Source organism: Notolepis coatsorum (assembly GCF_963971535.1).
Source record: "Notolepis coatsorum genome assembly, chromosome: 13".
NCBI classification, from domain to species: domain Eukaryota; kingdom Metazoa; phylum Chordata; class Actinopteri; order Aulopiformes; family Paralepididae; genus Notolepis; species Notolepis coatsorum.
The window spans coordinates 58,907,448-58,933,181 of record NC_140177.1 but is presented as its reverse complement, the minus strand read 5'-3'; the positions used below and the strand labels follow the sequence as shown (position 1 = coordinate 58,933,181).

Below are 25,734 nucleotides of genomic sequence, written 5' to 3'. Positions count from 1 at the left end.
CGCACGACACAACAATATGATATGTAGGGTTGGGTATCGAACTATGTACTTTTAAGGGTACAGATCAAATTACATCGGTAATATCGGTACCTGGAGCGGGTATTTTTTTTTTGCTAGACACATGTTTCTCAAGGAAACAAAATCAGGAAACCACAAACAACCAAGCCGGAGAGGAATGAGGAGAGAAAACCAACCAGTGCTATAGAGTTCCCAGAGCCTCAAAACACATTTAAGAAGTATTTCAGTCCACATGACATTGCTCTGATGAATTATTAGCACACCATCTTATTAATTTGAACCATGGACGGTACTGGTTAGGTACCTGAAGCTCGGTTTGTGGTGTTTTTTCTTTGTCTATGTATTGGTCTGTTGGCCCGTGTTGTGTGACTGTTTGATTGCATGGTAAAGCCAGAGACAATAAAGTATCCATCTATCTATCTATCGACCCATTTATGAAACATGACGGCGTTCGTCATGTTCCACATGTCTATTTTGGGACCGATTTAGGAGTGCAAGGTGGTGCAAAGTATAATGGTAGATGAATATTATTCCCACCGATTATGTCTAGGCAAAAACATGCCTGTCGGACAGAATTAACCACTAAATAACAGTGCAAGGCTATAAGAACCACTAAATAACAGTGCAAGGTGCCATGCCTTCCACCAACAGAACCACTAAATAACAGTGCTGCCTGCCATGCCTTCCACCAACAGAACCACTAAATAACAGTGCTGCCTGCCATGCCTTCCACCAACAGAACCACTAAACAACAGTGCTGCGCTGCCATGCCTTCCACCAACAGATCCACTAAATAACAGTGCTGCGCTGCCATGCCTTCCAGACAGAACCAGCGCCGAGCTCCAGCACTGGGTTCAGTCCAACAAATTAAATATTGTAATGATTTGATTGTTTTTGTAGTAAAGAAAACACTGTATGTAGCATAGATTATATAATTGTTTGATAGTTAGTGGGTTTAGCGTCTCACTGCGCCAGATATCTAATGGGCGGTCCTGACGTCGCAGGGTTCCACCCGGCTGCTGGACAAGTGTTGAAAGCCTGGTGCTTCTACTGCTAGAGCTCTCTCTCATTGCGCTCTTTGTGTGTTTACTTTATTTAAAACTTTTATTTTCCCACACGTTCGCCATATAAAATAAATACTAAATAATATCCAAATGAACCGGTATGAATATTCAGTGATTTTGAAATAAGTGGCAAACCGGTTATCTGTGCACATCCCTAATACAGATGTTGCTGGGACAGAGGTATGCTTTGGCTGTGGGGGGAGCAGTGGGTAGACAATCTAGCATTTTCTATCCACCATTTCAGAGGACGGCTAGTGAGTGAAGCAGAGGTTTAAGCTTCAGCCTCGGTCCCCAAGAAGATCTTCCAGTTTATGTTTATTAAAGGATCCCCATTAGAGACACATGAAAGAGCCTCTAGTCTTCCTGGGGTCCTGTGCGGTGTTCTTGAGGAGGAGCCATGGCTACTGTTATTATAGCACTATTGACGCATTTATTTATGCATTACATACTGTATACAAAGCTCTATAACGAACCGCTGTAATTTCTGAGGATTAATTCAAAACTCGTCCTAACTAATTATTGCATGTGTGCATTGTGTTTTCGAAGGGGTCAACAGAAAGCTCAGTGTCAACAAAGGCCGGTGGGGTGAAAACACAAGCCACTGCTGAAATACATATGAAATGACCCTTTTCTCTAGTATAACCAGGTTCGAGGACCAGTGGCTTCTCATCCATTAGTATAACCAGGTTCGAGGACCAGTGGCTTCTCATCCATTAGTATAACCAGGTTCGAGGACCAGTGGCTTCTCATCCATTAGTATAACCAGGTTCGAGGACCAGTGGCTTCTCATCCATTAGTATAACCAGGTGTGAGGACAAGTGGCTTCTCATCCATTAGTATAACCAGGTGTGAGGACCAGTGGCTTCTCATCCATTAGTATAAACAGGTGTGAGGACCAGTGGCTTCTCATCCATTAGTATAACCAGGTTCGAGGACCAGTGGCTTCTCATCCATTAGTATAACCAGGTGTGAGGACCAGTGGCTTCTCATCCATTAGTATAACCAGGTGTGAGGACCAGTGGCTTCTCATCCATTAGTATAACCAGGTGTGAGGACCAGTGGCTTCTCATCCATTAGTATAACCAGGTGTGAGGACCAGTGGCTTCTCATCCATTAGTATAACCAGGTTCGAGGACCAGTGGCTTCTCATCCATTAGTATAACCAGGTTCGAGGACCAGTGGCTTCTCAACCATTAGTATAACCAGGTGTGAGGACCAGTGGCTTCTCATCCATTAGTATAACCAGGTTCGAGGACCAGTGGCTTCTCATCCATTAGTATAACCAGGTGTGAGGACCAGTGGCTTCTCATCCATTAGTATAACCAGGTGTGAGGACCAGTGGCTTCTCATCCATTAGTATAACCAGGTGTGAGGACCAGTGGCTTCTCATCCATTAGTATAACCAGGTTCGAGGACCAGTGGCTTCTCATCCATTAGTATAACCAGGTTCGAGGACCAGTGGCTTCTCATCCATTAGTATAACCAGGTTCGAGGACCAGTGGCTTCTCATCCATTAGAATAACCAGGTGTGAGGACCAGTGGCTTCTCATCCATTAGTATAACCAGGTTCGAGGACCAGTGGCTTCTCATCCATTAGTATAACCAGGTTCGAGGACCAGCGGCTTCTGAGCTCTTCCGGCTTCAACATGGACGGTCGCATTTTACGCAGCTCCCGTAACCAACGCAACAGATCAACAACAAAAAAGTATTTTGCGCATTTTCTACTTTCCCTCCTGTGGATTATGGATTTGTACCTGAATTCACAACTCAAGCAGCAACTCCAGACAGAAGTGGAGGGTAGCGAAAACGCAAATCAGCAGTCCCATTGCGACTTCTACTTGTTAACGGGCATGGAGAGGAAACATCCAGCCCTCGGAGCCACGACCATAAGATTAAGATTTGTTTATTAAGGACAATGCAAATTAATGAACATCATTTACATGTGTATGCATAACATCACAGCATGATAAGGACGTAAATATGCCGGGAATAGCACAGGGCTAATTTCCACCCGTAGTCCTAACATAAAATAAAACAAACACAAAACGGACCATACAACGTTCATTCATAAAAACTGACATCACTGACATGACCACACTAACATGACATTCAGTCAGTACAACATCACTAACATCCCTAATGAGTGCATATTTGGCTGTCTAACAGCCATTTCCTGAGTTGGCCCTTAAAGGTGGACAGGGTGGGACATTCCCTTAAGGGGACCGGAAGGCTGTTCCATGTTCCACTTCCCTTTATCGATAGACAATTTTTGCTGAAGGCGGTCTTTCTAAAATGGACCTCACAATCCCCTCTGGTGTTTGATCTAGTGGCTAATCCAGTGTTCCTTTTCTCGTGGATAAACTCCTTGAGAGGGGGAGGGGCTAATCTGTGCAGGCATTTATATACAAAGCAGGAACTTTTATAACGTCTGAGGTTTTCAAAATTTAAAATTTTATGCTTATCCAGGATTTTACAGTGGTGGTATGAGTACTGTTTCCTGTCATATACCTTCAATGCTCTGTTGTAGAGTTGTTCTATGGGTTTCATGGCTGTGGCCCCAGTAAATGACCAGTTTAGAAGGCAATATTCAATGTGAGAGAAGACCATACAGTGTAGGTATGTCTTTGCGGCTTCAAGTGTTAGGGAGGGCCGTATTTGTTTGAAGTTGGAAATGTTGAAGTTGATGGTGTTCCTCACTTTCTTTATGTGTTTCTTAAAGGTCAGGTTTGAGTCCAAGATGACCCCAAGGAATTTGAAGTGGGAAACAAGTTCTAGTTCTTCCTTCCTTCCCTCCTTCCTCAGGAACACATTGGACCGCTTGATGGTTTATGGACGCTTGCTAAAGAACATGCACTAAGTAGTTAAGTAGGAGACAGGTGCTGTTTAGCCAGCATTGTACCTTGTCTAGTGCGCATGTGAGCCTAGATGTAATCAACTCTATGTCCTTGCCCTGTGTGTAGATGACTGCATCATCGGCATACATCTGTACATTGAGTTCGGGACACACATTTGGCAGGTCATTGATATACAGGGAGAATAGCAGGGGCCCAAGGATTGATCCCTGAGGGACACCTACAGGGTTGTCTAGATATGGGGACTTGGCGCCATTGACCGTGACACATTGTTTTCGGTTTGATAAGTAGGATCTAAACCATTCTATTGTAGCAGCTGAGAAATTGAAGTGAGTTAGTTTGGTTAGGAGGATATTATGGTTGACACAGTCGAAAGCCTTGCTAAGGTCTAAGAAGACAGCACCAACATACTTGTTGCTATCTAGTGCACTCTTGACCTTTTCAACAAACAGACAGACCATCCACACAGTACTTACTGCAAATCCGGAACGAAAGAAAGTACCCCCGACAGGCAAGTGTAATAAGAGATCAATGTTTTTATTATATCTGCTCATGTCGGGTGACATACATCAGAACCCTGGTCCCGTAATGACACGGAACCAGAGACTACAGTTAAATCTGCTGACCCAAGAAGCAGCAGCCAGCTTCGCCAGCACAACAGATCAAATGCTACCCACACAGACGGCGGCTAACGACATGATCAACGGCAACATTCCTCCTCTACCACCTCTGCAAATGAACCCACGAGAGGCCACAGCGAGAGGGAAGGAACCGGGGTTCACAACCGAGGCGCCCAGCACGTCGCGGGGACGAAACAGCGAGGCATCGCCCCTCACACCGGCCGCAACTGACGATTCAGCCAGCAGTTGCACCAGCCGACCAGCAAGCGGCGACACACCCTCCCCGAAGCCCCAGCAAACTTGGCGAGAGGCTAGAGGGAGAGCGGCGCGGGACATCGAGATCACCAAGAACCCGACGGTTAGCTTGGCTGGCCCCGCCATGCCAGCTAGTCTACCCGGGCCGGGGCCAGGACAAAAGGCACCCCCCCTCCCCCACAATGGAGTACGAACAGACACATCTATAAACAACCAGCCCCCCCCCCTCCCCACGCACGGCACAATCAACAACAACGCCCCCCCTCCCCCCACCACAGGACAGGACACAAATGAACAGAGTTACCTCCAGTGTGACAACATCGATCAGATTACCAGCAAAAATGGACTTCACATATTCCACATTAATACAAATAGCCTGAGACCTAAACTGGCTGAAATCAAACAGTTGTTTTTAAACGGTAAGGCTAACATAGTGTTTCACAGAAACAAAATTAGACTCATCTGTACAAGATCCAGAGATTGAAATTGAAAACTACTCAATAGTCAGGAGGGATAGAAACCAGTATGGAGGTGGCGTCTGCGTGTATATACACAAGGATACCAAATACATCAACCGTACTGACCTTAACCATGATGAAATTGAAACTGTTTGGATTGAAATCTTATTAGACAGGGCGAAACCAGTACTAGTAGGCACAATATATAGACCGCCAGAACAGAGTGGCTTTTATGACACACTTGATGGGTGTTTAGCTGGGGTGGAGGGGGTAGAAAAAATTCTTATTGGGGACTGGAACACGGATATGCTGCGTAAAGCAGCACCCGTCTTCAAGGCCTTCAGTAGATTTTCTGATCTGCACGGTTTCAGCCAGCTAATCACCCAACCCACAAGAGTATGTGATTCGACACAAACCACCATTGACCTCATTTTGACCTCTGACAAGTCCATGATCTCCAATAAAGGGGTGATAGCATGCGGGTTAAGTGATCATTATATGATTTTCTGTACCCGCAAAAAGCTAAAACAGAAGGCCGGCTGTCACAAAACAGTCACATCTAGAGACCTCAAAACTTACTCTAGAGAGGCCTTTAACCTAGAACTGGGGAGCTTGGACTGGTCAGATGAACTCAGTGGTACACAGGTTGAAGAAACATGGCTTGGATTCAAAACCAAATTCACAGCAATACTCAACAACATGGCACCCAAAAGAACCACCAGGGTTAAAAATCGCGCTGAGCCATGGATGCACACTGAAATACTGGCCGCTATGAAAACCAGAGACAAAAAATGCTCTGAACTTCATAAAAGTCAGACAAAGCTTTCCAAAAGCTCAAACAGTGAACTCCAAGCCCACGTGGTTGAACTAAAAATTCAAAGAAACAGACTAAGAAATGACGTAAACACCATGATCAGAACCGCAAAAAGAAATTTCATCAACGACAAAACTGAGGAAAACAAAAACAAACCCCGCGAACTTTGGAAATTACTCAATAATCAACTAGGCTGCAGTAAAAAACTTAAAACCAGATTCTCAAACATAAACATAAAGACGGACAACACGCTCATCACAGACAAGCTGGATGTAGCCAATTACTTAAACATCTTCTTCACAAACATAGCCACAACACTGGTAAACAAACTACCCTCCCACTCAGGGCATTATGGGGTAGAACACATAGTAGAATACTACAAAAACCTAGGGGTCCACAAAGATGACTTCAAACTTGAAATGGTAACAACTGATGAGGTACTCAAAAAATTGAGCGCCCTCCAACCAAACAAGGCCACTGGCCATGACAACATCCCCTCCAAATTACTCAGAGACGCAGCAGCCGCCATCACCCCAGTCATCACACACATAATAAACCCCTCTATAAAACAGGGACACGTCCCCAAGGACTTCAAAATTGCGAGAGTGACCCCTCTGCACAAAAAGGGCAGCAAATTAGACCCAGGCAACTACCGCCCTGTTTCTATTCTTACCTCCATCTCGAAAGTCATGGAGAAAATAGTCTACGAACAGGTCGAAAAGTACCTGGCGGAAAAAAATCTAATCTACGAATTCCAATCTGGCTTCAGAACGTCCCACTCCACTGACACATGCCTCCTCTATTTGAACGACCACATCAAACAAGAGGTGGACGCGGGCAAATACTGCGGCATGGTCATGCTGGACCTACAAAAGGCCTTCGACACTGTCAATCACTCCATTCTGATGGACAAGCTAAAAGCAATTGGTTTTGATAGCTTATCAGTGAGCTGGATAGGTAAACGGTACTCTATCCCCCCCCCTCACAGTGAGCTGTGGTGTTCCACAAGGAAGCATACTAGGACCGCTACTCTTCCTAATTTATAAAAATGACATGTCGTCAGCCTGTGACTGCAACTTGTTCCTGTTTGCGGACGACTCAGCCCTGCTGGTCTCTGACAAGAACAAGTTGCAGGTTGAAAAAACCCTCAGCACGGAACTAGGCAAAATCTGCATATGGCTCGCTGATAACAAACTATCATTACACATGGGCAAAACAGAGTCCATTCTCTTCGGTTCAAATAACAAACTCAGCAAGACCGACGGCTTCTCAGTTACAGTGGGTGACAATATTGTCACAAGGAAAGACAAAATTACCTACCTGGGTTCCATCCTAGAGGCAAATCTTTCCTGTGACAAAATGGCATCCAATGTAATAAAAAAAAGTCAACCAACGAACTAGATTCTTGTACCGGATCTCCTCTCTGGTAAACAAGAATACCCTGAAGACTCTGGCAGGAGCACTCATTCAAGGGTACTACGACTATGCGTGCACCTCATGGTACCAAAGCACCTCAAAGGCGCTTAAAACAAAATTACAAACATCACAAAACAAACTGGTCAGACTACTACTTGACCTGAACCCCAGAACCCACCTCACCCCTGCCCACTTTGACAACCTAGGATGGCTTAGAGTAGACGACAGAGTACAGCAACTTGCAATGGGCCTGGTCTACAAGATACACTATACGACCGGGGTACCCATGTACATGTCAAAATACTTCCCAAAGGTCAGTGAATACCACAACCACTACACCAGAGGAAGCTCAACAAATCATGTAAAACCCAGATTCGGCTCAAACAAGGGACTAAACACGTTTCGCAATTATGCCACAACAATGTGGAACGTAGGGCTGGGCGATATAACGATAAATATCGCGATATATTTTAATAATCGATATCGAAATTTAAAAAAAATCGATTTTTTTTTTTTTTTTTATACCTGCAACAGGGCAGTTTTAAAACCAGAGACAGTGGACAGACTTGTCTTTCTTGCCTGCAACTTAAAGTAATGGCTTTGCTTGTCCAAATGACAATACTGACCAAATTCAGATTTCTTTTTCTCTTGTCCATTTATTTTGTTTGCTTTCTAATTTAAAATACATTTTGAAACCGTCTGTACACAGTAGGCTATGTGTGCTAGCAGAACTAGACTCCAGTCACGAGTCACAGTGCACATGTGCGGTGGTTTGTCCACCAAAAAAGCGCCAAAAGATCGAAAATAAACTAGCAGAGCCAGAACTGTTCAACTCCTCTGGAGCCACAGCCAGCAGAGAAGCCGGTTTACTTTAGCTTTTAAACCAGCTGCAGCCTGAGAACTGGAGTGTGAGGGGATGTAACACTAAAGATGGCGGCAATGACAAAGAATTGCTGCAAAATAAACATACATCTGTTAAAAAAAAAAAAAAAAAAAAACGTTTTTTTTTTTTTTTTTTTTTACTTTTAACAATTCGATAATTATCGATATCGAGAAATAAAATAAAATTATCATATCGTTATCGCGATATGATTTTTTTCCATATCGCCCAGCCCTAGTGGAATGCCCTACCCAAAGCTGTAAAGGAATGTGAATCACTACCCACATTCAAAACCGCTCTTAAAGAGCACCTACGGGAGGCTGCAATTCGAAACTGGCCACCGTAAATGCCCAAAACCCCCACCACCTCCTAATAGACAGTCTCCGCCCCACCGCATGTATATATTCCCTCCCCACCGTATGTATATTTCTCTCCCACCCACCCACCCCCTCCTAATGTACAGTCCCCTCCCCATCATATGTATATACTCTGTCAGGATCTAGGGGTAACAGTACTGTATATTTGAATACCGTTTATGTCACAAATGTATCAGTACTAAATACCTATATGTCCCTATGCCATAAATGTCATGTATGTTGTGTATGTCATAAATGTCTATATGAATTGAAAATGGGGGACCCTGATGGAAACAAGACAAACGTCTTTCTCAGGTCTGCATCCCCTTAACAATTGTATGTATTGAGCCGTACTGTATTGTACCCATTCTGCAATCTGTTAAATAAAGTTCTCATTCATTCATTCTCATCCATTCGTATAAGCAGGTTCGAGGACCAGTGGCTTCTCATCCATTAGTATAACCAGGTGTGAGGACCAGTGGCTTCTCATCCATTAGTATAACCAGGTGGTGTGTATCACTTCCGCAATGGATTTAGTCGGATTTCGGTTTCCGGGTTGGCCTGATTGGCCGCGACGGCCACGTGACCCACGCCGCTATACACGCCCCTCTGCCGCTGCCTGCGCGACTTCACTGCCGCTTTCCCACTTCAACGCCAGAGCAATATTGTCACGCCATCTTCTGAGTTCAGACGCGCTGCTGTTTAATGCTCACTTTTCCCACTTCAATGACAGAGCTGCTGTTTAATGCTCACTTTTCCCACTTCAATGACAGAGCTGCTGTTTAATGCTCACTTTTCCCACTTCAATGACAGAGCTGCTGTTTAATAATATTGTCGCGTTGTGGAAAGCAGGATGAGAGAGCGTAGATTTCAGTGTGTAATGTATCATTTAATCATTTATCATTTAACATTTGAAAGGCATACATTGTTGTCATACAGAAGTACAGAATACTTTTATCCAAAATGCTTCTTACTGTTACCGTTAGAGACTGTGCTAGACAAGATAAGGATGAAATAAAATAGTATAGCATGTAAAATAGAAGTAAAAATAGAGGTCACGCTGTTCAGTATAGACATATGTACAATGTTCGATGCAGAATAGAAGTAACTGAGTTACCATACAATATACTATGCAATGTACTAATATACAATACGGCTCACTTTTCCCACTGCTCACTTTTCCCACTTCAATGACAGAGCTGCTGTTTAATAATATTGTCGCGTTGTGGAAAGCAGGATGAGAGAGCGTAGATTTCAGTGGCGCGATGTGAAAGGGGAAGTGAACTCCAGCCTCGCGCGTCGCCACAGCAGGGCGCAGCGGCAACACTGCCGCGGGGGCGTGCCACAGCGTGTCACGTGGCCGTCGCGGCCATTCAGGCGAACCCGGAAACCGAAATCCGACTAAATCCGTTGCGGAAGTGATACACGCAACCAGGTGCGAGGACCAGTGGCTTCTCATCCATTAGTATAACCAGGTTCGAGGACCAGTGGCTTCGCAACCATTAGTATAACCAGGTGTGAGGACCAGTGGCTTCTCATCCATTAGTATAACCAGGTGTGAGGACCAGTGGCTTCTCATCCATTAGTATAACCAGGTGTGAGGACCAGTGGCTTCTCATCCATTAGTATAACCAGGTGTGAGGACCAGTGGCTTCTCATCCATTAGTATAACCAGGTGTGAGGACCAGTGGCTTCTCATCCATTAGTATAACCAGGTTCGAGGACCAGTGGCTTCTCATCCATTAGTATAACCAGGTTCGAGGACCAGTGGCTTCTCATCCATTAGTATAACCAGGTTCGAGGACCAGTGGCTTCTCACCTTTGCCTCGTGAGGGAAAAGCATCTGGCACCGACAGCACAGAGCAGAAGCGAGTCTCGCTCGTTAACTACATCATATCTCCTACTTGTTGCCGCGGGAGCTCTAGGGAACCGCCGTCAGTCCACCAGAGCTAATGCACAGGCGATAAAAAGGCAGAGGGGTGGCGCCGGGGAGAGGCTGCCGGATAAGCCGAGCTCTGACCCGTTTCTTTAAGTTGGCTGCGCATCGCCCGGGCACCAAAATGAGTGAGTCGGGCTCGGAGCCGGGGCGGCGCTTTCTCTTAATGCAGGGAGACATCAAGGAGATTCTGTGGGTCTTCATTAGAGGAGCAGGCCTCATTAAAAATCACTTCATCAGCCCCCATATACTGTAACCCGCCGCCGATGCTCTGAAGGGCCGAGCGAAGCCTGACTGGCTGGAGTCAGACGAGGCCCACGCAGCATCGTTAGGCGCTCGTAATGCCCGACGCCGGCGAGCTTAACCTTGTGGGGGCCTGCGAGGAAAAAAGTGTGTGTGTGTGCCAGCTCACAGCCTCTGCCTCTCCGATAGCTCATTACTGACATGAGAGAAAGGCCTCTGGCTCAGAAAGAGTGAGAGAAAGCGATAGAGAGAGAAAGTTACAGACAAGGATGTTATGAGGGGGTGGAGGAGAGGTGCGATAGCTCCTACACTCACACACACTGCCCAGGGTCTATACCCATCAGCCAACCCTTCTCCTCTCTCTGAGAATAGGGATGTCATATCAAACAATCCCTGAAACACCGGGGGGGGGGGGTTACTTCTAACGCAGTGCCAGCTGCTTGCTAGCTACCACTACTGATTAATTTAACATGGTCCCCATGTCTTCCACTAAGCTTTAATTCCCCAAGCATTCATTAAGGTGGGCTCTTCATTCCTGGGCCTTTATGGTATCCTGACGTGGGTTTGACACAGTTGCATTTCCAATGTGCACACAGTTCCCCAGACTCAAGAAAGTGTTATTTAAAAATGTGTAAGGTAACTAAAGAGAGTAGATAGTGCCTCCTACAGGCCAAATATGACCACAGTCAGCAAGGAGAGAGAATCACAGAAAGGAGAGAAAAGACAGAGAAAAAGAGAAGGCAGAGAGGAGAAAGAGAGTAAGAGAGAATAAATGGACAGAAGAGAGAAAACGGAGGAGAAAGAGATAATATAGAAGAGAAAGAGAATACAGAGATAGGAGAGAGTGAGAGAGATAATTAGCCAGTTAATCAATCAAGGTGACACTGTTGCGGTACACTAACCATATCCCTGTTGCTGAGGTGGGTATCCCTGCTGGCCTGGGTACTGTTGTTGTGGTGGGTAGCCTTGCTGCTGAGGAGGACCTTGCTGGTAGGCCTCCTGCTGTTGGCCATACTGGGCGTTACCTACAGGGGCAACAATGAGCAATGTGACCGGGATCAGCTTCTACCTACTAACAAGCAGCATAACAGACAAGACATTAGACCTTTAAAATTACTTTCAAAAGTAGTAGATCCCCCCCACACATTTGTTGGAAGGTTGCTACTGGGTTTTAGCTCTTGGATGTTTAATGAAGACTTGCAAAAACAAATAAATCATTATGAAAAATGATTCAGGATATTAGGATGAACTTATGCTTTTTGATGTTATTTGCAACATAACCTTACCTGGCATCTTAAGGCTCTAAAAAGAGAATGACATTATATGATGAAACAGAAATAAAAGTAGAACAGAAGAGACACAGAGCAGTGAAGAAAATCAGGAGAGAGTGAGAGCAGAGACTCTTGACCGTAGATAAAATTTGTCTCAAATCTTTTAAAAACTAGCTTAAAGCTAAAGATTGAGGGAAATCAAACTGTCGCCAAATAAATTAATATATTAAAAAGATAATAAGAAAAGTTAAAAAGTAAGGATTAGGACTACATATGTACGGCTTCAGCATCTTCACCTGAGTGTGAACATTTATGGGAAGGTACGAGATATACCTTTGTTGCAGTAAATGTTGTTGTGAGGAATCCTCATAAAGGCCTATGGAAAGCTTTGATCAGGATACGATGGCTGTTGCAAAGCGATATCACTATGACCTACATCAGCTCCACGAGGAGATGGGAAGATAGGTTAATGCCTCTCAATTCATACAAATGTTGGAATCAATATCAAACCCGCCCTCTTTCCTTGATCCTCCAATCACAACTGTTGCTTTCCAGTTATGATTGGAGGATAAAGACAAAATCGGATCAACGTATACAATGTCTCAAAATGTTAGTAGCAAACGTTTGGTACAACAGCTTAGGAGGACAGTCGTATTGCTTTCCAAATACACCCTTGCTTTTTGAGACCAAAGAGTGCTCTGTCTGGGAGGGGGAAAAAAAGGTATTTAAAAAAGGAAAAAGGAAGATAATGTAGTGAGTAGACGATAAAAACGAAGTAAACGTTAATTGACAGACAGAGGGGAGTTGATTTGTTATGAATTGATCAGTTAGGGCGTCATGGTGATGGTGATCACAGTTTGACGGGTCTAATCTAAAGACTGAATTAAGATCTCCATGTAGATTCTTTAGCTGCGGTGGTTGCAGGGGTCTCCAGCATCTATAGTTCCACACAACCGTTTTGCTGATCCCTCCTCCACAAGAGAGCAAGGTGAATGCGGGAAATGCACGGCTCAAGGCAAGTGGGCCAATCACAGCGCTTGCTGTGTCGCCCTGCGCCCAGTCACGTTTTGGGAGAGGGGCACGTAGGCTCCTTGGCCTTATGCCGGGACCGGCAATGCCTCCACTGGAGCACTGGCAACACTTTCAACATTCAAGTATAAATATGAAAGCCAAGCGTCTTTGTCTCAACGTCAGGAGACATCGGTCTTCAGCCGAGACATTTGCTCATTCTTCTTATATGACGACTGCTTTAGTGTACTTGAACTTCTTAATGGACAGATGTTCTAAAACTTTTTAATACATTTTTTTGTAAAAAAAGGTACAAAGACGGGTTTTCTTCAATGAAACAGATTTTTATAGCGCTGCCTCAAAGACAACATGTTTGGCATCAGGAATAGACTTGGTTCCAAACTCTGTCTCGCTCTAAAAGGTGGAATATCTAGCAAGACTAGTTGGGAGTTTTGACTGTTTGACTGTTTTTTTGTTATGGATTTCCACCCCCCCCATACGCTACCACAAAATCAGACGACGTTCCTTCTCTTGATTACAATCGACAAAAGATACAAGCAGCTGGTACACCCCAGTAATAATGACACAACGGACCAAATAAGGTCTCCGGTTTCATCTCAATCTCTCTCTTCTCTCTCTCCGTGTCTCAACACAACTCCTCTAGGTAAACAGAATTTGTTGTCGTTGTTGTTGTTGTTGTTTTTGGTTTTGGATTCTTTCCAGGAGAGGTTGGAGGGTTCTCCTACCTTCTGAGGGCCCCTGTCCTGCGTGACTGTACTGGTCCCCATAGTAGTCTTCCTGCCCTGGGTACTGCTGGGGGGGTCCTACATACACATACACACAACATACACACAGGTAGATTCAAGGTGTTGTTGGGAGGACTGCTTCTGAGTGAGGGGGGGTGGGGTGGGGGAGGTGAGGATGGATTCCCTGTCGCTAAAGTTCTCAGGAGAACTCTGTGGTGATCACCCAACTATTGTTTACTGTGTGTTTATTGTGAGGCTTCAAATGAGATCCTCGAGGCACCAGGGCGTCTGTGAGCAACAGCAGTGGAAAACTATTTCACTTCAAAGGGGTGAGGAGGGTAGGACAGAGAAAGAGTTGCAAGGAGGGGTGTTAGGAAGAGGAAAGGTTGTAGCGGAGGTATTATCAGACACCTTGCCCCGCTCCGCTCTGAGGGGCATACCTTGCTGCGGGGGCCTGTAGGGCGGCATGGGCCTCTGTCCCATGACGTGGTTCCCCTGGTTGACCTGGCCCATCATGCCCATGGGGTTCTGTTGCCCTTGGTAGTGCTGCCCGCCGCCACCTGGAGGCATGTTATACTGCTGGGAGGGAGGCTGCTGGTGCATCATGGGGCCTGGGGTGGACCGACAAATCTTTTTTTTTTTAAATGCACTCGGCATCATCAAAACCGTTTCAAATATAGAACCCAAATACCAAACAGAACATTAATACTTGAGAACTACTAAACGTTCCTTTATTACCTTCCAGGAAGCTCTTATTAAGCTTAAATTGGTTCTTTATGCTAGTAAAACTAAATTTATGCTGTTTACTAGAGCCAGAAACATTGAATATGATGGTTTACACATATCTACCGTAAGTGGTAATAGCATTGAGAGAGTCACTGAATATAAATATCTTGGTGTGTGGTGATAAACATCTAAATTCCACGTGGACAACATTGCCTCCAAGTGGGGCCGCAAAATTGACTTCCTACAGGAACAGAACCATCCTTTGATTAGTAGGAAGAGAGTTGTCGAAGCAGTTTTCTTATCTGTCCTGGACTATGGTGATGTTGTAATTTATAGGCACGCTGCGGCCTCAATCCTTAAATCCTTGGACTCTGTATATCACTCTGCACTCAAGATTCATCACTGGTGATATATACGATACTCATCACTGTGTCCTTTATGAGAAGGTTGGTTGGTCCTCGCTGATGGAGAGGCACAACAAACACTGGTAGTTGTTAATTTTTAAGGAGGTAAGCTACCTCCTTATACTACATCATTATTGGAATGGTACCTATGGAACCCGTTCTAGTGACTGGCGGGTCCTTAAGGTCCCTCAAGTTTGCTCGGAACAAGGTCAATCTGCATTTTGCTATGATGCCCCTAGCTCATGGAATGAACTCCAACAGTCCTTAAAGCTTGAGATTCTCCCCTCTGTTGCAGAGTTTAAAACCTTGATCTCCAACCTTTGTCAATCAAGTTGTACATGTTTTAATTTATTGTTATCCTTACTTGTCTTATTGTTGTGATTTTATATGCCTTTTTTTCTTAGCTCCGCATGTACACTCGATGTGACTGTAAATGAGGGAAACCACAGTTACCTTTCGAGTTTAAATAAAGGTTTGAAAATAAAAAAATGCTAGGGGTGGGACAAAAAAAATCTATAATGTGATATATCGGCGTACCTCCTCTTGCAACACGTTATCGATACACTGGCACCAAGTATCAATATTTTTTAATAATAATAATATATACATTTTGCTTGACAATGCCATTTGACTGCAATAAAAATGGTTTGAATGAGGTGAACAGACTGAAAACGTTATCTTATTAGATAAAAGACAAATATTGTTATTGCAGATGGTAACAACGTTTTCCGTTACAAAATAATAGTTGATAATAATACAGTTTCGGTCAGTGTGCGTTAGGGCTGACCCCTATTAATCGATTAGTCGACTAATCGGTCGAAAAGAGCCGTAGTCGACTGGCCAACCTCTTAGTCGAATATAATAATAATTATTTATATATTTTTGTATCATTCTTTCCAAAAGAAAAGAGGCCTAGAAGCGTGGCTAACGCTAATGGCACGCATACCAGAGGCCAACTGCCTACGAAAACAGGCACAGAGGCACTGAAATAGATTTTCACCCATCTAATGAACACACTAGACTAGACAAATATCAAGATGTATCCATCAGTGGACCAATTGCATGCTTTTGCAGAGGACAAGAAGCCTTCAGTCGACTCCTTCAGACATTAACACTTTAATCGCCGGGGTTAAATTCATAATTTACCATCCCTCGCCAGCCCTATTTAACATGGAGAAGTTCCCCTGCTTTGCAGGGATATAACTTTTTAAATTCTATTGCTAAATTGCAATTTTTTTTTTTATTATTATTATTGCAAAACAAAAATTATTAAAAGTCAGTACTCAACACACAATGCATAATGAAACTAGCAATCAAGGTGGCTAAAATGACATGCAAGTACAGAAACAGAAAACAAACAAAAAAGTCTATAATAATATTTTACCGTATACAGTATATATCCAACGAAATTACCAATTATACCAATGCCTTATACAGGATATACCCCTAATACCTATTTTCTAAAACCCTACACACATATGCTCCAGCTCGAACCCCCCCCTCCCGGACCCCTCCTTGGATAGTACCTCCATTATCCCTCACTCCTAACCACACTACCATTATAAGCTAGCTTTTATTCTCTCCACCACTTCTAACCACATTGACATTTTGGATTCGTTGAGACCCAGAATTCTTGCTGTAGATATTTCTTGATAAATCACATCGAGATATGTAAGAAACCAAACCTTCCGGCACATTTTTTCTGGTTGAAACCAGCGTGATGCAATCAGTTTTTTAGCTACTGTGATACCCGATAAAACCAATCTCTTTAGCTGTGGATTTACTGCAAACTCAAAAACATCATTCAATAGTAATACAGAGGGGTGTACTGGTATATTCCAAGATACGAGTTTTGATAATTGATGGGTCACATCTTTCCAGAATGCCTTAACTGGTGGGCAGTCCCAATACATGTGCATAAATGTCCCTTCGTCTCCATTTGTACATTGGGAGCATTTTGAGTCTTGTTTAAGACCCATTCTGTTCAGTCTTATAGGAGTCAAGTATGTCCTGTGAATATAGTTAAGATTGATTTGTTGATGGTCCGGGTTCCTTGATGTAAGATGGACATTTGCCCATGCTTCTTGCCAATCAAAGTCACTTTCCAGGTCTGGTATATCCCTCCTCCAGACAGAGTCTAGTTGGAGGGTTTCATACGAGGACGTTAGTAATTGATAATAAAAACCTGATACAAAACCTCTCGATGTTTCTCTTTCATAGAAGAATTTGTGGTATCTGTGGTGTTCAACTGGTATGTGTAATGGAACACCGTGAGTCTTCAAACATAGGCGTAACTGTATGTAAAAAAGCCATGTGGACTCGGTGAGGTTAAACGTTGTGCATATTTCTCCATAACTACAAAAACCTTGGTTATTAAAAATATCCCCTAATGAGTGTATGCCTTGCTCTTCCCATATAGGGAATCTTATAGGACGTTTTTCAATTAAGAGTGCAATGTTATTGAATAAGGGAGTGTGATTATGCCATTTTTGAGGGTTAGGATATTTTTTGTGTGTTTCTCGCCATATCCGGATTGCATGGGTAATTATGGGGCCAAATTTCCGCTCACAGTGCTTGATTGGTAGTTTAGTGTGTGCTAAGTCCTTCAGTCTATGTGGGGCTACTATGTTTTCTTCCAATTTTCTCCAGGATACCAATGCCTGGGGATCAAACCATATTGTCAATGGTCTTAATGTGTATGCCTTAAAATATTGTAAAAAATCTGGAACTGCCATGCCACCGTCTGCTTTATTTCTCTGTGCGGTGGATCTTTTTATGCGAGGTGGTTTGTTATTCCAAATAAATTTGTATGTGGAGGAGTGTAATCTTTTCCAGTAACCCTCTGGAGGGGGTAACGGTAGCATTGAACTGATGAAGTTGATTCTAGGTAGTACATCCATCTTAACTATTGATACCCTTGCCTGTACTGAGTTTTTAAGTTTTGCCCACCTGTCCAGGTCGTGATTTTGTTCTGTATTTTTGTGTAATTGTGCTTCACCGTTTGTCTTATGGTGGGAAATATTTCCACACCCAAGCATCTAAAATGTTTTACCATAGGTATCTCACCTGGGAGGGTTGTATCTTTTTTTGCATGGGTGTTAAGTGGAAGGAAAGCCGACTTCGGCCAATTTATTTTAAATCCCGATAAATCACCAAAGTTCTCCATCAACTTGAGTAGATGAGGCAATGTGGTGTTGGGGCTTTGCATGAACAATATTACGTCGTCCGCATATAGACTAATTTTATGTTGTGTGCCCTTGATTACGATTGGTTCTATGGATTGGGATTGTCTTATATATTGTGCTAAAGGCTCTAATGATAGATCGAATAGTCCGGGACTAAGAGGGCAACCCTGTCTGGCTGAGCGTGATACCGGAAAGATTTTGGAGATGAATGTACCTGTTGTAATCATGGCCGATGGGTCTTTGTATAATACTTTAATCATATCAATGAATCCTTTTCCTAACCCCATCCTTTCTAATACTGCCCATAGATACAACCATTCCAGCCTGTCAAAGGCTTTCATAACATCCAGGGACAGCATCGCCTTAGGTATGGTGTCTTCTTTGTCTGCATCTAGTACGTGCAGTATTCGTCTTATGTTATCAGTGATCAGGCGACCGCTTATGAAGCCAGTTTGGTCCGGATGAACTAAAGACTAAATTGCCATTATTATGGCCCATTCAATGTCCTATATGTATTGTTCAGGGTGTAGCACCGTTAAACTTTTTCATTCACATATTCATACTAAAATATGGTCTAAAGTATAGGTATGTTTTTATCGTTTTCTGCAGCTTTCTTCAGAACGTGATTTATAGCCCCAAATGCATTATATTGATGATGAAATACAGTTTGATAGGAATCTGTGCGAGATAAAAAATGTCAACTGGACGTGCTTCTAGGAGTTACTAAGTATGATCTGATGTTGACCGGATGGGCGGGGGATCGTTTATAATTCCGTGGGCAGCGTTAGATGATTCATCCAGAGTGGGTCATATGTTAATCATAGCAGTTTATATCGAACAAGTTAGAATATAACGCTGAATCTTACCGTGGCTTCCTCGCGCCGCTGGCAGATGAGCGTGGAACAGAATTTTTTCTATTATGGGATGTAGAAATGCCCGATCCATTTCCAGGTTGTATAATAGTATATACGTCCAAATCATGTTGTTTTTTCGAGTTATTTGCACCGATCGATGTTCACTGTATCAAGACGGAGTCTCTCTAACGATAGCGAGTGGCCAGACCACATATGGATGAGCACTACCGGTTCAAAGGTTAATTTCCGGTTGGCGATCTGCCGATCGGCCACCAGATGGCGCTCTTGAACCGCTAGAGAGTTGAGAGGAGATCAGCAGTGTGTCTCAGGGCCCCGGAAGGAAATATGATTTCGATGATAGATTTTTGAAATATTGACATCAAAGACGAGTTACGGCGTTTTCAGCGATTAAAGTGTTAAGCACCCCCCACAGCCCAAATGGAATTATAAAAAAATAAAAAATTATATATACGGTATATATATATATATATATATATATATATATATATATTTTTTTTTAGTTGACCAATAGTCGACTAACGGCAAATTTTGGCCAATCCTAGTCGACCATCCAAATCCTTAGTCGGGGACAGCCCTAGTGTGCTTTAACCCTCTCTAAAGCCTACATAGTCAAAGGTTCGCCTGGTCAGTATCAAGTGTTGTACCTTTTATGATTCAGGGGAACCTACCCTGTATTTCTGGTGCAGTGTTAAGTCACCATCATGCATTACCTTTGTGTGAGCAGCATGTGAGTGAGTGACATTTATTTGGATATTGTTCTGGGTGTTTTTTAGCAGACAATGTGAACTATATAAATGTTGGTGTTGCCTTCATATTTGGACCGATATCTCCCTGCAATTGACGCTCACCCCTCCACACACACATGCACGCACAAAAGGCCCCTCCATCATATAGCTCTCCTCTCCTTTTCTGTTGTGAGCTCCTATTAATGTCCTCCTCTGCATCTTATCCAAGTAGCATAATTACACACATGAATCATCAACAGGCGATTTTCATTCAAGCTCAATAAATTATATAGTTGTCAGATCAATTGATAGAAGAGTAGGCTACTTCAAACCATGGCATCAAACGCATCAAATCCTACATTATGATTGTCATCATCACTGTCCCAGCATTCTGGCTCAGAGTCTTTTTCATTTACATTATCTGAATAGTCTTCAACATCCACAACAAGTTCCAATGCTTGTTAAACATTATATCAGGGACAAGCTCCTCTCTCTCTCGTCTTTCACACGCAAGCAGTAAACACTTCCGTGTCTGCAGAGCGCACCAGATATAGCTAAACGATAAGAATTTTCCATTGGTCCTCCCAGCCCACGTGACAATTTCTAGCATTTTCATTGGTTGTAGGCTAAAAGCTCAGTGACAGATGGAGATGCAAGGGAAAAGAGAAATATACCGATCTAGATATTTCAAGATTCTAGGCCGTACTTCCACGCTCTGCCAGTCATGACGGAGAGAAGAGCATCTCCCGATTCAGATACAATTTAGTCTTCATCATAAACGGTTCCAAAGATATTTATAATATAATTAGGGCTGTACCGAATGCTTCGAAAGCTTCGATCATAATGTTGACATTCGAATTCTAAATCAACATTTGAGTTTTTTTTTTAAATCTTTTTTGTATGCGTCTATTCAATCTGTTTAAACCAATGGGGGTAATATTATAATATATTATAATATTATACTATAAAGACGTCACCATGATTTTTTAAATTATTATAGACATTCAAAGCTTCGTTCGAATACTTCAATAGAACCTTTGAATGTTAAATTACATTCGGTACAGCCCTAAATATAATATATGTTTTGTAAAGCGTGGGCGTGACACTCAGCTTTAGAGGGTTAAAGAGGCACAATTGTACATGTACAATTGTGATGCACACTAAAGAATATGATAAGCTTTCATGTACATTATGTGAATAAATACACAATTCCTGCTTTTTGCCTTTTTATGGGTATTTTTTGTTCTTCCGTTACAGATATTGTGACACATCATAGATGACCTTTCTTGCAACATATCCATTATCGCAGATATTGCGTATCGTGATATTATCGTTATCGAGGGCCAAATTTGTCACAGTGTCATATCGTGAGTTACTTGTATCGTCCCACCCCTAAATAACCACAGGTTCAGGAAGAACCAAATGACACAGGTGACATTGGAGAGGTTGGGAGATCACGGCGAGGTTTCCACAGACCCAAAGTGGAAATCTGCAAAAAGGGGGTTGTTGTTGTTACCTTGGTTGGGAGGCATGTTCATGTTGGGCCGAGGCCCGTAGTTGCCCATGGGCTGACCCTGGGTCATGTTCATCTGGCCCTGGGCAGGCATCCCCTGCTGAGCGGAGGAGGGAACCGCGTGGTTGTAGCCTCCCATGGTGCCGTGGCTGCTGGGGGGCATGTTCATGGAGCCGCTGGGAATGTTGGGGGGCTGGTTGGGGCCTGGGCCGGGCCCTTGCATGGGCATGTGATTAGGTCCTGGAAAACAACGGCCATGGATTATTCATCAACCCTCTGGAGAATTCCACACAGCGCTCCAGATTTTCACTCCTCTAGAATTAATTTACACCCAACAGCGGATTCAGTACTAAAAATCCATGTGTTCTTTTTGCCCAAAGCAGACTTCCGCGTTCTCACAAAAACACACTGAAACGTTTATATTTTGCACAGATAAAAGAACTGAAAACAAACAAAAGCCTCACGTTAAAACAAACAGGGATACAAACAGAGGAATAACCGCGACCACAGGGGAAGACGCATCCAAGACCACCAGAGCCGGCAAAACGGGTGACATCATCCTTCAGCGGAGCGACCTCCCTCGCAGCTCTGTGGTGTTGCTAGGCAACCCCGGTGAGTCAGGGACTAGGGGAGGAGAAGGGAGGAGGAAAAGGGAGCGAGAGATGAGTGTGTGTGTGTGTGGGGGGTGTCACCTACCAGGCATCTGTCCGTTCATCTGGTTTTGCATGTGTGGGGCGGGGGGACCGCCGCTGACCATGCCCTCAGCAGGTATGTTGTGGCCGTGTGGGGGCTGAGGAGGAGCTCCGCTCTGGTTCATCCCACCAGGAACCATGGGCATGTTCTGAGTGGGCGGCTTTAGAGGCACACGCAACACACACAGGAAAGGTTCACATCAGCTGTGTTTAGATAAACATCCGAGTGTCATGGAAAACTCATGATTTTTTTTTATGTTTAGATGAAAGGAGGATCGTTCTGAAGAAATTATAAATCAGAAAAAGAAGCGTGATGTGCCTTGATTAATCAAGGAGAACTCGTTCAATGTTTTGCTGATTTTTTTTTTTATAAAAACATTTTATGTATTTTTTATTTGTAGGTAGTGGGACCGGGTGTGGTTACGGTTATGGTTAAGATAAGGGATAGTTTTATAAACAACTCTTAAAAGGTGACAATGATGATGAGTTACAGCTTTGCAGCTTGGTAAAAAAAAAGAAAAAAGAAACTGACACCCAATAAAATGCCCATGACCCCATGTGATCTACCATTTTACATCTCGTCATGGCATGAACTGCCTTATTGTTGCATTACATCAGCAACGATGACAGTCGGTATAGAAGACTGAGAGCTTATTCAGTCAGGATAGATACATCTTTTGTATACTGCACCTGTATATACTGTATACTTACTTACTCATAGTATATATTTAGATTCTAGTGTCTACTGTAACCATATTTATTTACAGTATTTATGCATAATATAACTGATAGATAGGGCATACAGGCCCTCATCTGCACCTTGATTACACTGCTTACTTACTTGCTCATATGCATATACTCAATTATATTGTTATATTGTTTACACCGCTTTTTTTTGTATTATTACTTAGTTTCTACTGTACTACCTGTATTATGTCTTCTACCATTACCATGTACCTGTACCCCCCCCCTCCCCCATGCTGCTATGATGCCTGAATGTCCCCAAGGGGATCAATAAAGGAATATCTTATCTGATTTTACAGCAAAACATATTACCATCATTGAGGTATCCAATGGAGTTTTTGACCACTAGTTGATAAAATCATGTCGTAGTGCACAGTAGGAGAAAAAGTCCCAGAAAATTGTCCATCACGTGTTCTTCTAGCATGTGCACAAGGATGCTCAAGCATGGGGGTGACGTAGAACACAGAAACGGTGCACTGGAGGCGTGTAAACATGCCCTTGTGCTTCAAATTAATTGGTTTATATATGATCTTTGTTGGACTTATTACAACTTTGACAAAACCAAATATAAGGGGCGGCCGGGTGGTGCAGCGGACTAAGCGTCTGCCCACCACCACAGAGACAGTGGGATCGAATCCAGCTGTGGTGCTTCCGGGTTGGCCGACCGTCCATACTAACACAATTGGCAGTGTTAGACGTGGGTCCTGGTCGTTGTAAACAGCGACTCCTACAGTTCGGTCGGGGCGCCTGCACAGCAAGGGAAGGATCTGAGAGAGGTAGTGTGACCTTCCACACGTTACATTCTCCCAGTGAGAGTCCGCGCTGCCAGGTGAAAAGAAGCGGTGGGCTGGGTACACATGGAGGAAGCATGCGATAGTCTCCGCCCTCCCAGACCGACGGTAGGGGGTAGAGTGCGCAACGACCAGGAAGGGGATTGGGAATTGGCATAACAACTAACATTGGGATGGGAGAAAAACGGAAAAAAGGAGGAAAAAGATTTAAAAAAAATATATATATATATATATATATATTAGAGGTGGGCATAGATTAATTTTTTTAATCTAGATTAATCTATCTGCAATCCTGGATTTAATCTAGATTAATCTAGATTAAAATTGCTCAAAAAAAAAAAAAAAAAAAAACCTGCCGAAGGCATTCAAAATATGTGTGTTCTACCCAAATAATGACCAGAAGTAAGTCCTTACTTTTTCTTTCCTCCTTATGTTTCTCAGGCCAGGTGGCCCATTACACCATGAGCCCATCTCCCGTTTTCCAAAATGCATTACAGACTGTTTGAAAAAGCTGGTTTGCTATGATAATTGGTAATGAAATATCAAAATAATGTTCAATAAGATGTACTTGTGTTTAATAAGTTGTTTTATTCAGAAGTTAACACAAATAAATAATATTACCAGTACAGTACAGTATCTAGCACTCTCAGGAGCAAAACAGAAAGAATCATTTCAAACTTGAACTATGTGACATGGCTTGAATCAACTGCTCCAGTGGAGTTGCTCAGTGGCCAATGGTGTCAACTGTGGTTGTTGTACTGGGCAGCTCCCAGGTGTGAATGGAACTGTGTGAATGTGAAGCAGGGCGTTCCTGAAAAAGAGCATCTGTGCTCAGCGAACCTACCCTGGGTAAATAAAGGTAAAAAAAAAAGAAATGTAAAAAAATATATTTATATATATATATATATCGGTTGTGACAACGTCACCTCAAACTTCGATGCCCCGAGTGGGAATCGAACCCCGGTCTCCCACACCGCAGGCAGCAACACAGACCGCTATACCAAGAGGTGAATCCACTTCTAAGTGCTGGGTCTATGCGTCTTTTGAGGATGTGAGAGTGAGTTTAACCCATAGCACCGCTACTCACCCCAGCCCTTCTTGACTGCGCTTCACGATACCATCCGTTACACTCACCCTCTCAAACTCACTCCACTCCACCCAAGGCATCCGGGTCGCGTCAATATTTTAAGCAACCAACTTGTGTTCAGCGTTTCTCTGATTGGCCACTACGCCCATGTGACCGCGGCAGCGCAAGAGAGCGGCAGTGCGGACATAGGCTGCATTCTATTGCCATTCTCTGCGACAAACTCTAACCTTAACCAACTCCGAAACAGCGCCTAAACTTAACCCTTCTAACCTTAACCAACTCCGAAACAATGCCTAACCTTAACCCTAACCTTAACCAACTCCGAAACAATGCCTAAACTTAACCATAACCTTAACCAACTCCGAAAGAATATTGCCATGCTCTAAGACAAACTCTAACCTTAACCAACTCCGAAACAGCGCCTAAACTTAACCCTTCTAACCTTAACCAACTCCGAAACAATGCCTAACCTTAACCCTAACCTTAACCAACTCCGAAACAATGCCTAAACTTAACCATAACCATAACCAACACGACTGTGTGGCCAAGTTCAGCTCCAACTCCATAGTGAAGTTCGCAGATGACACGGTGGTGGTGGGGCTGATCTCGGACAACGACGAGAAGGCCTACCGGGAGGAGGTTGAGGTACTGGAACGCTGGTGCCAGGACAACAGCCTGCTCCTGAACATTGGTAAAACCAAGGAGCTGATCGTGGATTATAGGAGAGGACAGCAGGAGACGCACACACCACTGATGATTAACGGGGCTACCGTGGACAGGGTGAGCAGCTTCAAGTACCTGGGGGTCACATCTCAGAGGACCTGACATGGTCAACACACAGACACAGTAGTAAAGAAGGCGAAACAGCGTCTCTACCACCTGAGACAGTTAAGGAAGTTCAGAGTATCGGGAAAGATACTACAGTCCTTCTACTCAGGAGCTGTAGAGAGCATCCTGACCGGAAACATCACGGCCTGGTATGGAAACAGCACGGCACAGGACAAGAAGGCCCTACAGAGAGTGGTGCGCTCAGCCGAGCGTACCACGGGTATTGC

General features: G+C 43.6%; 1 protein-coding gene across 2 annotated transcripts in view; it reads right to left on the bottom strand.

Annotated features, from left to right (window-relative positions):
* ss18 (SS18 subunit of BAF chromatin remodeling complex) overlaps positions 1-25,734 on the bottom strand; it is a 40,993-nt gene that overhangs the window by 4,393 nt on the left and 10,866 nt on the right. The window contains exons 4-8 of one of the 2 annotated variants that reach the window (XM_084326870.1): positions 22,062-22,218; positions 21,369-21,605; positions 14,378-14,548; positions 13,938-14,015; positions 11,815-11,937 (exon numbers count right to left, since the gene is read on the bottom strand). In XM_084326870.1, the coding sequence (XP_084182996.1) occupies positions 11,815-11,937; positions 13,938-14,015; positions 14,378-14,548; positions 21,369-21,605; positions 22,062-22,218 (766 nt within the window). The remainder of the gene's footprint in view (positions 1-11,814; positions 11,938-13,937; positions 14,016-14,377; positions 14,549-21,368; positions 21,606-22,061; positions 22,219-25,734) is intronic. The other variant, XM_084326871.1, reaches the window with a different exon arrangement.